The 16,057-nt window shown below is 41.0% G+C and overlaps 1 protein-coding gene across 1 annotated transcript in view; it reads left to right on the top strand.

The window, feature by feature from the left end:
- The first annotated feature begins 309 nt into the window (after positions 1 to 309).
- The window catches only part of Rab2a (RAB2A, member RAS oncogene family), an 89,163-nt gene continuing 73,415 nt past the window's right edge, over positions 310 to 16,057 (top strand). The window contains exon 1 of the mRNA XM_076563933.1: positions 310 to 602. Within this exon, the coding sequence (XP_076420048.1) occupies positions 557 to 602 (46 nt within the window). The 5' untranslated portion in view covers positions 310 to 556. The remainder of the gene's footprint in view (positions 603 to 16,057) is intronic.

Here is a 16,057-nt window from a genome sequence, read left to right as displayed (position 1 = left end):
CATAGTATTCCATTACAGGGACATACCAGGCTTACTTCCGCCCGATTTAGTTTCCCCAGACACCAGCGCCGCCGAGGACGCGGGGCTCCCACATTTCCAAACGCCTTTTCAGTCGTCGGGCGCGGCCCGGCACCGAACGCCCTCCCCACCCCCGCCACGCGGGGCGGCGGCGGAACCCAGCGGGCTCCGGTCTCCCGGCGCCTCCCCCGCACCCGGCCTGGTGGGCGGGGCTCCGCGGTGGGCGGGACTCGGCGGGCGGGCGCGGCCACGGCTCCTCCCCTCTCCTCCGGCGGCGCCGGCGGCGGCAGCACTTCCGGGTCGGCGCGGAGGCGGGGCGGAGGCGCCGCGGCTGTTATTGTTCCGAAGGGCTGGGCCGCTGGGATCCGCGCTCGGCGCTGTCAGTTCGCCCCGCTGCCCCTTGGCCCTTTCTGCTGGCTCTGACGGCGGCCGACGGCGGGCGGGGCCCGGGTTCGCGGCCGAGAGGCGCCGGTGAGGGCGCGGAGGAGGCGCACAGCGGGAGGAGGAGCCGTGAGCCTGGCACGGAGCGGCCGCGGCCATGGCGTACGCCTATCTCTTCAAGTACATCATCATCGGCGACACAGGTGAGGCCGGAGCGGGCCGTGGCGGACCGGGGCGGGCAGGCGGGGCAAACGGCGGCGGCGGCGGCGGCGGTGGCGGCGGCGGCGGGCGCGGGTCGGGCGGCGCGGCGCCTCCCTTCCTCCCATCCTCCCTCGGTTCCCTGGCCGCCGCTCCATTTCCGCAGTGCTGGCGCTGGTGACGTGGGCGCTGCGAGCGGCCGCGGCCTGGCCGGGCCTTCCCCGCTCCGCCCGGGCCCGCTGCAGCCGGGCCCGTGGCAGCCGTTTGCGACTCCCGGAGAGTGTGACAGCAGGGCGGCCGTCCCCGGGGCCCCCGCCTGGACTGTCTCTGCGGCCCGAGGAGGGAGAGGGAAGCTGAGCGAATCGGAGCGCGACGGGCCCCGGTCTGGATTTTTGTCCCTGATCCCACCTCCCCGACCTGCACGCTTCCGCCTAGGCCTGGGCAAGGCGCACCCTGAAGTGGGGCAGCCTGTTGAGAGAAAATTATTATTTAAAAAACAAACAAAAACATTTTTTAAGCATTCTCAACTTTCAAGTCCGAATAAGCCAGATCACATCACATGACTTGATGGCAGGGCTGTTCCTTTCAGGGTCATTAAAGCACTATAGAGCCCTGGCGACTTCTGCCACGTGTATGCTGGGGTTATTTGGTTATTTGATAGTAATGCAAGGCGGGTCAATGCTCAGGGTGTGAGCATACTCAGGTATGCTGATTGAGGACTGATTTTTTTTTTCCAGTTGTGTTAAGTCACAACTGCTGATTTTCAGATGACCTCGTGTACATTTGAAGAAAAAAAATAAGTTCCCAATTAAAAATATGATCCTAATAAGTTTCTCAAGCAAATAAACAAGCTTTTTATGAAATACTTTGAACACCCGCGATTTGGGCCTTACTTCGAGTCTAATAATAAGCCTAAAGCTTGTTCAGGTGTTAAAACTATTAATACACCAGAGTCTGATTTCAGTGGTGACAGTTGCACAACCCTTTGCACAACTTTGGAAATGTAGAAGCAGCTTGAGGTTGGCCTATGTGTCGTAGTAGGCTCTATAAGTAACTGGAAGTATGTTGATTGCTGCCTAAAATAAAAACTTTCTGCTGTATAGTTTTTCAGAAAGGTTTTTTTTGTTTGTTTGTTTGTGATTTTTTTTTTTTTTTTTTTTTTTTGTGTGTGTGTGTGTTTGTAAGGAAACTGGATCGTTTTCTGTGCAAGGTACTGGGTAAAGCCATATTTTGTAAACTGGAAAGGAGGGATCTAAAACCACTGACTTATAAAAAAAGAAAATTGGAGATGTCAGATGAACTACCATATGCCCGGGTTTGTGAAACAGAAATGACTGACCACTTGGTCGTCTGGGCAGTAGCAAAAATTAGGTTTAGAATTTGCATGGTATCTTGCTTTTATTGGGAATTTACTGTGGATTAATAAAAGTAATGTGCAGGGAATAATGGGACTACAAATAAGAGCAAGCTGGTGCTCCATTCTCATGAAATTTGTCCCCATCCCCAAACAGTCCCTGTGCATTTGAAGGGAAGGCACTCCTTCCTTGGCATTCTGTTCTGACCTAGTTCAGGCACTTGACTGCTTGACGCTGAGCTGTAGAGTAGCACTTTGTCCACACTCCAGTTCAACTAGTATAGTTTAACATCGGTGTAGTTTTCCTGAAATGTCTGTGTCAAGAGGCAAACTCCTGCTCATTCATGTCTTTACCTTTTTAGCTTGACCCTCAGTGGACTATAAAGTACCTGCCTGCTCTTCTAGCATTCTTTCCCACTACATCACCTTCTCTTGTCTGATGCCCAGTGGCGAGTTTTTGAAGCTTTCGTTGGTCCCTCCTCTCCTCCTCCTCCTCCTCCTCCTCCTCCCTCTGTTTGGCCTGCCTTCTGCCACAGTCTTTCCCTATGAAATTTTGTTAGTCTTTTAATAAAAGCCTTGCCCACGTCTTCCAAATGCCTGCATAATCAACATATCTTGATCTCTTTTATATTCCAGTGTTCTCCTGGTACCTTGGTTAGAAGTGACTAACTACTTATTGTCTGGATTATATTTCTCAATTTGTATCATTTTTTCTGAAGTTAATTCCAGACTGATTTTGTAGGTATTTGTGTAGGCATCTGCATTTGCTTATGTACTTCTTGAGGGTAGAAAAGGTGTTCTGTGTGGCTCTGTGCTTTAGGTCAGACCTAGTCAAAGGTAGGTCTCATGTATTTGACTAAATTAACAAGGAGCCAAACAGACCACTCTCTTTATGTTACTATATGATAATAATTTCAGTTTTTAACCTCAATTCTGCTACCTTTTTGCTTATTGGTTTTATTCAAAATCTATCATTTTATTTCATTGAGAGTATACTAACAGGTGTAATGTGATTTTTCCCTTTAAAAAACATGTTATTAACTTGATCAGTTTAGATCCATGTTATTTTTTAAGTCATAGGGTGAAAAACGTGTGTTGGAATGAAGGAAAATACTGATTTTCTTGTCTAATACTCTTGGTGTAAAATAATCATTCTTGGGCTTTTCTTCTCTGAGGTGTATGTGTTTTAAATTAAGATTAAGACCAGTGAGATGGCTCGGTGAGTAAAGGTAGCTGTCACCATCACTGAGACCTGAGTTTGATACCTGGGACCCACGTGGTGGAGAGAGAGAAAACTTACTCTCATGAGTTGCCTTCTGACCTCTATTCATGTGCATACACAGATGTATCAATGAAAATGAAATGTAAACACACTTTGATTTCCCAAAAGAAAGGAACCCACTGTGCGTAGTTTCACTTTCCAGAGATTCTTTCATAGATGAGGTTTTCTTTTTTAATATTTGCATGAGCAAGGTGTTGTTTTCCTATTGTAATGCCAGATGCAGTTAAAATGTAGTTTCTGTTTTCATTGGTAATATCTTTCTGAGAAATCATTTAGAAGATGTGTCTATAAATATAAAGTGGAAAGTGGTTTTGCTTTGAGGAAGCCTGATCTAATAATATAAATAGATGATTATCAAAAGAAAAAGCATGTTTCAGAAATCTGGCATCTCTGAGTTTTTAACCTTATCACCAGTTCCTCCTGCTCCCTCATCCGATGCTCAAATGCACAAGCCAGTTGTGTTTACTCCTAGCTAAAAATCCCTTTTTTCTCTTTGCCTAGATGATGTTAATACTTTGTTTTCTGACCGACTCCTCTTCGTTTTAAGATAGTGAGAGACCGCACACTTCTCCTATTGGATTATAGTGGTCTCTTTCCTCCCTTCCCCTTCTCTGTTCCTCTACTCTTCTTCCCCACTGAAGCTTTCAGTTTAAATGATCTTTTTTACTGGGAAGGCTTTTCTTGTCACTCATTTTTAAATAAGTTTGTATGCCCTGAGGGAGGTACTGCAGGGCCTTATTTAGGTGACATTTGAACTGAGATTAAATAATGAGCACAGTCAGATTCATGATATAGGCAACAGGGAATGTCAGCAGTTCAAAAGAAGTACATACTTGAAGCATTAGGTGACCTGGGCTAGAGATCTGAGAGCCAATCACAAATGGAATCCTCTTTGTCCAAGATTTCATTATTTGAACTGTTGAAATTATGAAGTCTTTTAAATTTCTTTAAATTTTTTGGGTATATGTGAGTGCATGTGTGTGTGCAAGCGTGCGTGTGTGCAAGCGTGCGTGCATGCGTGCGTGCATGCGTGCGTGCCTGTTGCCTTTAGAGGCCAGAAGAGGGTGTCAGATCCCCTGGAACTGGAGTTGTGAGCTACTGTGTATGGGTGTTTCAAACTGAACCCATGATCTCTGAAAACAGCAAATCCCCATAACCACTGAACTATCTCTCCAGGCCCCAAATTAAGGAATCTTATGGGGAAGAAAAAAAAAGTATCATAACATGAATATATTTATTAATAAACTCTCACTCTAATAAATTCCTCCCCAGAGTTCCTTATTTATCCCCACACTCCTTTGACATCAGGGTTTGGTGACTATACCATAGGTCAGATAACTGCAAAGTGAAATTACAGATCCTGCACCCCCAAAACTCAAAGTCTTATTTACTTGGTGAATATTATTTTGGAGCATTAGTTCACATGTAAAACCATTGACACCTGGGAATCTGACAGTTGTCTTCTGGGATCAAGTGGGCGGTAACCTTTCTTTAGTGAGTAGGAAAAAAGGCTAAGAAGGTCTTCCTTCCTTCCTTCCTTCCTTCCTTCCTTCCTTCCTTCCTTCCTTCCTTCCTCCCTCCCTCCCTCCCTCCCTCCCTCCCTCCCTCCCTCCCTCCCTCCCTCCCTCCCTCCCCCTTCCTCCCTCCCTCCCTCCCTCCCTCCCTCCCTCCCTCCCCCTTCCTCCCTCCCTCCCTCCCTTCCTCCCTTCCTTCCTTCCTTCCGCAAGGAAGAGCCACCTGAACAGTACAAAGTCAGTGACCACAGGTGTGGTCACAGCATTAGATTCAGTAGAAATCAGACTCTTGATGAAATGGTGTGATGTTTTTGATGCTTTGCACACTGCTGGATTAGGAGGTGAATGTGATGCACAGGGCAAGTTACAGAAATGTAAACTACACATGCATTTCTGTTCTTTGAAGATACATTTTAAAATATATTGTGCACATATGTAGAAAAGGTCCTTAACTCTGGGTGTTTAGCAGTTATTTCTGGAATGGAGAGAATTCAGCTTGTATTAGGAAAGTTGGTATTGGTGAAATGAGGTTTTCTGTACTCTTTCTGTTTTTGTTGTTGCTTTTGAGACAGGGTCTTGGCTGGCCTGGTACTGTGTATTTTGGCCACAAGCTCATGGGATTCCTCCTGCTTCAGTCTCCTGAGTGCTGGAATTATAGGCTTGTATTGCCATGTCCAGCTGTCTTCTAAGTTTTAATATTGTATTATCCATTAAGTTTTAATACTGTGGTATTAGTGTCCATGTTGTTCTCCTCCCTGTGTGCATGCCCCCATCAAGTTTCCATCATGTCTGTCAGTTTTGTTATACTCAATGTATTTCATGGCACTGGGTGTTTGGGGGAAAGTTTTCCATTAGCAAGAATCACTACTTGAATAAACCCCGTGGACTACTACTACACTGCCATGCACCAAGCTTATGCCATTTAACTTCTCTGCTCATCCTCAGTCTTAGAGGCTGTGTCCTTAACACAGAAGACATGGAGCCTCCTCATTTCATCTTGACTTCTAATTTTCTGTTAAACCTTCTCACTTGATTTCATCTGCTTTGCTTATTTACAAGCTTTAAAATAGTCTACATTTTAGCTATTATTCTTTGCTTGTAAGTAAAAGATGTTATTCAAAAAGATGCTGGATTCCCTGTGCTGTCACAGCCCGGTAGTCACCTCTCTTTAGTTCCTGCATGTTTCTTCTCAGATTCTCTTGAGATGTTTTACTAGTTCCACAGTGGCTTTTTATTTTTAGTAGTTTTTGTTAACAGTAGTAGTACTTTAATATACCTCGCCTGGTCAGTGGCGATCCTTTACACTAGTTGTTCTAAATTGATTTTTCTTGCTGGTGGACTTCTGTTTTGTGTGTTTTTTTTTTTTGTTTGTTTGTTTTGTTTTGTTTTTTTTGTTTTTTTTAAACATACTCCCTAAGGAATACCGAGGCTAGGTTTATGTCGACTTTTCTATCACGTTAGCTTTTAGCACTTTCTAGGTGGTAAATTGTCAGAAAGGATTCTTAATGCTTTCTATAGTTTCTGTGTAATATCAGTGCCATGTTGTTTATCCTTAGCCCTTGGTTTGGGTGACTTTTTTTTAAATCTTACTTTATTGCTTATTTATTAATTGAGAGAGGATCTCACTATATAGCCTAAGTTGGCCTCACATGATTCTTCTGCTCCATCCTACTCAGTGCTGGGATGACAGACTCGTCTCCTTGTTTTGGCTTTGTTTTTGTTTTCATGTGTGGGGATCCTGTTTTGGGGTTTTGTTGTTGTTATTGTTTTTTTTTTTTTATAGACAGATTTCACACAGCCCAGGCAGGCCTCTGTTTCTTGGTGCCAGGAAGAATGATGTTGTAAGGATCCTCTTGCTCTCCCCTTCTGAGTGCTGGGGTTACAAGGCATGGACCACTTGGCACAGCCTGGTTTGTTGTTTGTTTGTGTTTTTTTTTTTTCTTTTTTGAGTTATGGTCTCCATTTTGTAACATAAGTCAGCCACAACCTCAGATCCTCCTGCCTCTGTCTCCAAATATTGGAATTACTGGCTTGTACCATTGGGTCTGTTTATCTATTAATCCCTCAAAACATTCGTTTAGGTTTCTATTTTACAGATGAAGGAAAGTAAGCTATGTTGATTAGAAAGAGTTATTTTTAGTATGTGGTAGAACAAAGACCTTGGGCTGACTACTGTGCTGTGATATTCGGTGACCTAGCTTCATTCCATTTGGCATCCTTCTCCTGCCTCAGTTTTACCTTTTTTTTTTTTTTTTTTTTTTTTGTCTGAGACAAGGTCTCACTATATGGCCTGTCTGACCCAAGACTCCCTGTATAGACCAGGCTAGCATCAAATGCATAGAGATCACCTGCCTCTACTCCCCAGGTGCTAGGATTAAAGGGGTGTACCACCATGTAAGACCCCTGAGTTTTGCTATTTATAGCTATGATAAAGCTTAGATTTCTCCCAGTTGTCTTAAATATTCTCTCATTCTCTCTCTCTCTCTCTCTCTCTCTCTCTCTCTCTCGCTCTCGCTCTCGCTCTCGCTCTCGCTCTCGCTCTCGCTCTCGCTCTCGCTCTCTCTCGCGCTCTCTCTCTCTCTCTCTCTCTCTCTCTCTCTCTCTCTCTCTCTCTCTGGTTTTTCGAGACAGGGTTTCTCCATATAGTTTTGCTGCCTGGCCTGGATCTTGCTCTATAGACCAGGCTGGCCTCGAACTCACAAAGATCCGCCTTGATCTACCTCCCGAGTGCTGGGATTAAAGGCATGCACCACCACCACCCAGCTATCTTAAATATTCTCATCTTCAGGTATAGCTTATGGTGATTGTTGTCTGTGACCAAATTTAGAGAGGAAGAGAAAATGAAGATTGATGGCTGTGTTATTGCAGCCAGCTCCTTGAAGGCAGAATGGTGCCTGGCACAGTCAGTACTGTTATGAATGATACATGTGTGATATGTAGGTTTTGCTGGACAGGCAGCATGGCATTTACGAAGTTATTTTTCATTTCCAGAAATTGTAAAGGGCACAGAAATCAGTTTTATGTAAATGAGGGATAAAGGCTATATTAATTTTCTGTTGTTACCATAATAAGCTACCAGAAAATTAGCAGCTCAAACAAAGCAAATTTATCTTAACATTCTACAGTTCAGATGTCTTGGCAAAAGTCAATCCCTTGGCGAGGCTGGGTTCTGTTCTGGAGAGCCCTTGCTCATTCAGGTTGTTGGCAGAACTTAGTTCCAGTGGCTGTAGTTATAGGGCTCCTATCCCTGTCTCTTTGCTGGCTGCCATCTGAGGGCTTTTTCCAACTTTTCATAGCCATATACACATAACAACTGCACACACACACAGGAGGGAGGGAGGGAGGGAGGGAGGGAGGGAGAGAGAGAGAGAGAGAGAGAGAGAGAGAGAGAGAGAGAGAGAGAGAGAGAGAGAGAGAGAGAGAGAAAGCGCGCTCTGGTTCTTCTCTCTCTTCAAAGGTAGTGACAGACAGTTGTCCACATTTTTTCTTGTGTCTTGTCTTTCTGTTTTGTTTCATTTTGTTTTTCCAAGACAGGGTTTCTCTGTGTAACAGCCCAGGTTGTCCTAGAGCCCGTCTTGTAGACCAGGCTGGCCTCTAACTCACAGAGATCCACCTGCCTCTGCCTCCCGAGTGCTGGGATTAAAGGTGTGGACCACCATGCCTGGGCTGTGTGCTGTCTTTCTAAATCTCCTTGTGTTTTCTGGTTAATCTAGGAGTCTCCACTTTTAAAGATGCATGTAATTAGGGTTTATCTGGATAAACAAAATAACCTTTCCTTCTTCAGATCTTGACTTTTGTTGGTTGGTTGTTTCTTCTTTCTAGACCTCACTGTAGATTCAAGGCTGGTCTCAAGCCTGCAGCAGTCGCCCCTCTTCAGCCTCCCAGGTGCTGGACTTACAGGCCCTCAGCCACCATATCCAGCTGCTGTAACTGCTTGTGTCTGCACAATACCATCCACAGAGAGACTATTTTTTAGTTAAGGAATGGGAAGCTGTCATCGCACAACACGGCTCATAACTGACTAAGCTGGATTTGAAACCTGAGTCTTTCTGACTCCAAAGTCTGCTCTCTCCCTTGTATGTGCTGATTCTTTTGATTCTCCTAAATTCCTTATCAAATTGTCTTCTATGTGTTTGCTAATCTCTTGGTTTGTTGAGTTACTATTGAGTGCTGCATAGTTCTTTAGTCCCTTTATTTAAAGAAATAATACATGCACGCGTATAATCAGGGCAGAGTTAGATCTATCCAAAGCTAAGATCAAATACTTTTCTCTGATGCTTACAGCTATGATTGTGCACACTTTCTTTGAGTTTTAGTGTCTTTATAACATGGGAGTGAAGACGTTAGGTTAGATATGTGTGTTGGGTACTTTTCTATTGCCGTGACAAAACACTATGACCAAAGCAGTGTGTAAAAGAAAGTGTTTAATTGGGCTACTATCTCAAGGTTAAAGTTCATGATGACAGAGCAAAGGCATGGTGGCAGAAACAGCTGAGAACTTACATCGTGATCCACAACTATGAGGCAGAGAGCAAGTGAGCACTAGGAATATCTTTTGAAACCTTAAAGATTGCCCCCAGTGACAAACCTCTTCCAACAGGGCCACACCTCCTAATCCTTCCCAAATATTTCCACCAAGTAGGTGCCAAGTATTCAAACATAGAAGCCTATGGGCACCGTTCTCATTCCAAATATGTGGCTGTGAATTGAGTAAGAAATGGTAATAGCCCATCATCCCTTTGTTTTGTTTTCTTGAATGTTTATATACTTACCTTATGTTTGTTTTAAAAGCCAGCCCAGATTTGACCATGCTGCCTAGTATCCAAATAATACAGATTAAAAAACAAGTTATTTTGCTCTCTATGAGTCCTAATATATGGATTTCTTTCTCCAGCCTCCCCCCGTCCCTACCCTGCCTAGGACATTTCTCCTTACCTTGCTTATTTATGACCAAGTGGTACTTTTTAATAATCTGCTTTGGCTTGTCTTTAGCATTCCTAACCTGTGTTGTGTTTTCTTGGACTTAACCATATTTTCTTTTGTATCTAGATGGTTTATATAAGCTTCCTTATATTAAGATAGTTTGTTAACAGTCATTTTATTTTATCCTTCCTATCTGTTTGTCTCTGTCCATCCATCTATCCTTCCATCTCCAACTCTACTAGTGATTTTTCCCCTGTATGTGTGCATTTATTTGTGTGTGTACATGTGTGTAGGCATGTGTGCACATGCACATAGAAGTCAGAAGTTAATGCTAGGTGTCTCTCTGCACTTAAGTTTTTCTTGGTTTTTTGTTTTCTTGAGACAGGGTCTCTTGATGAAGCTGGAGCTCACCAAATTGGCTAGACTGGTTGGCCAGCGAGTTCCAGGGACCCTCCATCTCTGCTGTCTACTTCTCTCTGCCCCCCCCTCCCCCAACCCTGCACTGTATTACAAACACTTATCATCATACCAAGTCTCATGCTTGTTTGGCAAGACCTTTACTGGCTGAACTGCCTTCCCAGCTTCCACTAGTGATTTTTCTTTTTTTTTTTCAAAGACTCAGGATTTTATTTGAGGGCAGACCTGAATGATGACAAGAAACAGAAACCCACTTCAACTAGCTGAGGAAAGAAACTAAAAATTCTAAAGATGAGAGCACAACATAGGGTGCAATATGCCCATAATCTCAGCAAGTTTGATATTGAGGCAGGATCAGGAGTTCCAGGCCATTCTGAACTTAATAGTGAATTTGAAGCCAGCTTGGGCTATATAGTGAAACACTGTTTCAAAATAAAACTAATACTACCAAAAATAGGCTTATAGAATACAAGAAAAACTATAAGTTAGGGTGTCATGGGTGTTTGTTTACTGAGAAAGCTTGCTTGAAGTACTTGTGTGAAATGATGACCTAAATTGTTCCAGGATAATAAACTCAGTCAGATACTGAGATAGAGACCTGATAAATTTTAGTAACAGTGGAAAGTCGATTGGCTGACCCTTTCTCCATGTTTTTCCCTATCTATTGGCCTAGGAAATCACTCTGATCTCTTCCTGTCTCTCTCTAGCAGACCTCCTCAGTCCTTCAACAACTCTATGGCTAATCCTGGTCAGCCAATTGCTTACGCCACACTTTGACTCAGGGTGGCTTTATATCGGCACAGTGGAATGGCTGTAAGAAAAATTGTCCTACAGCATTTCCCACTTTCATCTAAATAAAAAGGAAAGGTTTTAACTCTAGCATAGTAAAACTATATATAATAAGAACAATTTTCAAGTAAGAAATACATTCACGATGTCCAGTCCATTAGTATTTGGAAAATTCAGAAAAAAATACTCTATTGTATATTCTATCTTAGTGAGTCTAAAGTTTTGTACCTAATTTATTTTTCTATCATAACTAAGGAGAACTGTAACTATAACTGTCTAATTTTCAATCCCATGAGAGATTTGAGAAGGATATAAAATTACCTGAGTAAACAGGAAGTGCAGAGCAAGCAACTTCCAAAACTAAGAAATGACAGAGACATCTGGCTGCCTGGACAGTCACCACAAGGTTCCTCTGTAATGTCAAGGCATCCATCTTCAGCTTACAGGCCTAAAATATCTGATAGACTATTCTGTGAAGCAGGAATTCTGAAGGACTGTCCTACCTTGTCTTGGCAAAGTTCAGCAGTTGCCTTCTTTTGTGTCCTGCTTGTCCAATTTGGACAGCATACTGTCAGCAGTCGAGGCAAGGGCAATTTCTTTGCCTGGTAGCTAACTATGCCACAAATGAGAGCAAAGTCCATATGGTGGTTCTTCGATACCTGTCATCCTCTTTTGAAGTAAATTGGTGCTGCCAGGAGCTTCCAGGAGCAAACATATCTCACTGTTGTGAAAAGCCTTATGCTATTAAAAGATTAAAATGCCATATTCTGTAGTTCTCAAGTGTTTGAAGATCATCTATCTATTTAAAATATGTCTCTGATTGGCCTTGAAAACACACCTAACATGACTATAAGTTTGATTGTTATAGATGAGTAACTACTAAGCCATATTTCTTTATTATCCTAAATAGCTTTCAAGGACTAGAACTTTACATTTTTAAATGAGCTGCTTACGTACAGTACCTTAAACAAGACATAGAAACATAGTACAATATAACAAAAAAAAAGTTTAAATTTGTATCAATATACAAAAATCTATACCAATATAAAATATTTGAGACTAGTAGTTGCTTTTTTAGTTTAAAAGTAGATTCAATTATCTACCCTTTTATCCTGTCATTTCTATAGTTCCCCTTTTTCTTTTCAGAAAGGGATCCCAGAATCTAACCTCCTTTGCTTAGTTTCCTTCCTGACCATGACCAATAACAACTTGCAACTAACCCCCTTAACAGTGACAAACATCTATAATCCACCAAAGACCAAAAATCACCCACCCCACCTCTTGGGAATGTGGGCATTGTGTTCTTAAAATTACTTTCTGCTGTCTGTAGGTGACAGCATCTTTAGGGAACTCTGAGAAAATTGGGATATAATGGTCAAGTCCTGGGAGAGCTAGCTGTTGTCCAGTTTCGGTGTGATGGGAAAGTGCAGGGCTTATCTGAAGTCCTGACTGGAGTAGTCTAGAGGCTGGACCATCTTAGCTAACCACTTTGAAGTTGTCATGAGCAGTTTGTAGTGCAAAGATGATTTTTGGTTGGTGATTGTCAGCTTAGTGGCACTACCACAATCCAGATGGGTTCGTCATTGTGGGGCCCCAGTATCCTTTTGGAGAGAGACTTCAAAGGTTGCTGTTAGGAAGGCTCATGGTTCACTGCAGGAAACTTAAACATTTTAAATGTCATATGAGGCAGTTATCAGAGAGCTTAAAGGACCACAACCTATTAAATACATCTGGGGTATACAAACTCAATTCCTAGTTACCTGCTTCAGACTCAAGACCAAAATCACATACAGGAAGCTAGATGAAGTTTATTTCTAGAATTAGTTAATACTCTATATGACCATTAATATCACAACAGAAGATATATATATATATATATCTTAAAAATTTAGGTATAATATTTCTATCTTAAGAAAATTTTAGAGAATCAAAATAAAACCAAAGGATTATGAGATTAGTGACAATAGAATAGTTTCTAATTTTAGTTTTTCTTCTGTTTGTACCAGGTGGCTCTTCTGACATGAGACAGAGATTTGGGATTTTCCTTTAACAAGCATGCTTGGAGTTAGAGAAGGAGAGAGTTATACTCCAACTCTAAAACCAGCTTTAATTTTTAATTGAACTGGGACTACAAAAAGACCATCTGCCTTATATGTCTTTAGAGAACAGTAGAAACAAACATTTGGGAAGATTTATGAGATTTTTATCCTATTGGAAATGTGTTACGATTTTAGGCCAATTTACCCTTTTTCTTGGGACATTTTTTTCTGGATGATTCATCCTTCTTCAGATGTCTAATTTGTCAGTTGCTTTCCAGATTCCTTAATTGGTTGCTTTTATTCTCCTGGAAAGATAAAAACAAAACCCTGCCCCAACCTTAACTTTAGGGAGTTTCCCTTCTCGGCAGGTTGAATGACCAAGCTGTTTGATAAACTATCACGTCTCCTAATCAAGACATCTCTCTTGTTCAAATAGAATCTTTATCAGTATTGACTGTATCTATAGCTTTCCTTCTCATGTGGAAACAAAATCAAAACCTCTTCCCCAATGTAACACATACCCCAGTTTCCATTCTGAGGTCAACATATCCTTAAAGTAAGTTAATAAAGCATTGTTTAATCTATCTCTGGAGGTCTTGATTACCCTTTTTTGTTTATTAAACATACCTTTTAAATTGTGATTGGATATTTTTCTAACTGCTTGTCCTGTAAGATTGTATGGTATATCTGAAGTATGCTCTATGTTGCAATATGCAAAAAACAAAAAACCAACCCTGTTTCATTTTACTAGAGGCGTATACTGGAGTATTATCAGTCTTAATTTGTACAAGTATTCCCATAATGGCCATAACTTATTACAGATTCAGCCTTCTCTGAACTCAAAGCAATTGCCCATTGAAATTCTGAATATGTATATATAGTATGGTGCACATACTTTAATTTTTCAAGCTCTGCAAAGTGAAACACATCCATTTGCCAAATTTCATTTCTTGTTTTTTTTTTTTTTTTTTTTGTTATTTGGTGGGTTATGGATGTTTGTTATCATTTAGGGGAATATAGAATATTGATACAAATTTAAAGTTATTTTTGTTACACTGTATATATGTTTCTACTCTTTTTAAAAAAAAACAATTTATTTGTTTATTATATATGCAGTGTTCTGCCTACATGTATGCCTGCAGGCCAGAAGAGGGCACCAGATCTCATTATAGATGTTTGTGAGCCACCATGTGGTTGCTGGGAATTGAACTCAGGACCTCTGGAAGAACAGCCAGTGCTCTTAACCTCTGAGCCATCTCTCCAGCCCCAAATTTCATTTCTTTGAGTACACTTTGGAGTACTTTCTGCAGGTAGTGGACTTGGTTATACAAAGAACAAGTAGGATATATACTTATAATTTCCTTAGCTTGTTGCCAAGTGATAGAAAAAAAAATTTTCTTCAAATCCTTACTATTAATATGGTGTTTCTTTTGAAATTCTGAGGCTTCTAGCACATTTCCTACCAATAGCTGATGAATTTCCTCATTATCTTGTGCTAGAGGATAGACCCATATGGAATCTGATATGTGTTATATAGGAAGGTTGATTTCTATTTCTGATTATTTATTGTAATTGAATAAATAACAAAATTAATTCTAAATCTTCTGAAATAAGTCCAGTGGCTTCAATATGTAAAAGAACTCGTTCATCATATTAAGAGTCTAACTATATTAAGAGGTTCTGGAAAATCTAATAATATCATGAGAATAGCATATAATTCTTAACTTTTGAGTGGAGTCATAAGTGCTTTGATCCACTTTACTTAAATTTCCTGACTTATAACCTGCCTTTCCTGATTTATTTGCATCAGTATAGAATGTAGGGGCTTCAGAAATTGGTGTTCCTCTCACAATGTGAGGAAGAGTCCAATTAGTTTTTATAAACTGAAGTCTCTTACTTTGGTAATATTTGTTCTAATCTCTCCCAAGAAATTACTGCATACTCTTTGCCAGTTTTCATTTTTTTCCCCTCAAAATGAGGCAATTCAGCATTAGTAAACAGTACCACAATTTTTGCTGGGTCTATTTCCATTAATTGATGAAGTCTCAATTTTCTTTTCAGAATCAATTCAGAAAGCTTTTCTCCGTTTCTCCATAGGTCTTTAATTTTTTGTTCTATTTGTGTGGCAAAAACATCCATTCTAAAATATTATCTTCTCTCTGCATACAAATTCCTGTAGGAAAATGCATAGTAGTAGTATGACCTGGATATAATCAAGCTCTGGACCCAAGTGATCCACATGTGCATCCTATAGTTTGTTTTCTACCAAAGCGAATTCTCTCTGAGCCTCAGCTGATAATTTCTTGGACTATCTTTAAGTCCTTATAACCTTGTAAGGTTTGAAATAAATTACTTAGCTCTCAAGTTGATAATCCATTTCTGAACTGTAGCCACTTAATATCTCCCAGCAATTTCTGAAAATCATTAAGAGTTCGTAATTGATCTCTCCTGATTTGTACTTTCTGTGGTTGACTTTTTTATAAATCTACCTTACATCCCAAATAATTAATAGAGTCTACTCTGTATTTCTTCAGGAGCAATTTGTAATCCCCAGCAAGGCAAAATTTTCCTTACTTTGCCAAGCATTTTTTCTAAGGTATCTGTCTCTGAATCAGCTAGTAAGATATCCATATAATGGTAAATTATAGATTGAGGAAACTGTTTATGAATTATTTCCAATGATGTGGACAATATATTGAGTCAAGGTGGGGCTGTTTAACAAACCTTGGGGAAGAATTTTCTGCTGGTACCTTTTAATTTATAATAATTTAATTCCCAAATTATTATAAGTAGATACTGTGAAGGCAAATTTTTCTCTGTCCTGTTCTTGTAAAGGTATAGTTAAAAAGCAATCTTTAAATCAATCACTATAATAGACATCCTTTAGGTATTAGAGAAGGCAGGGGAATTCCAGGTTGTAAAGAGCCCATGGGCTGAATCCCCTTGTTAATAGCTCTTAAAGCTGTTAGCATTCTCTATTTTCCAGATTTCTTTTTAATGACCAACATAGGAGAATTCCAAGGACTGGTCAATTCTTCATTATGTTGAGCATTTAGTTGCTCCTATAACCAGCTTTTCTAATGCCTGTAGTTTTTCTGATGTCAAAGGCCATTGTTCCACCCAGACAGGTTTGTCAGTTAGC

Source organism: Peromyscus maniculatus, chromosome 2 (genome assembly GCF_049852395.1).
Source record: "Peromyscus maniculatus bairdii isolate BWxNUB_F1_BW_parent chromosome 2, HU_Pman_BW_mat_3.1, whole genome shotgun sequence".
In the NCBI taxonomy this organism is placed as follows: Eukaryota; Metazoa; Chordata; class Mammalia; order Rodentia; family Cricetidae; genus Peromyscus; species Peromyscus maniculatus.
The sequence above is the reverse complement of the archived record's forward strand: the minus strand, read 5'-3'. Positions and strand labels throughout refer to the sequence as shown.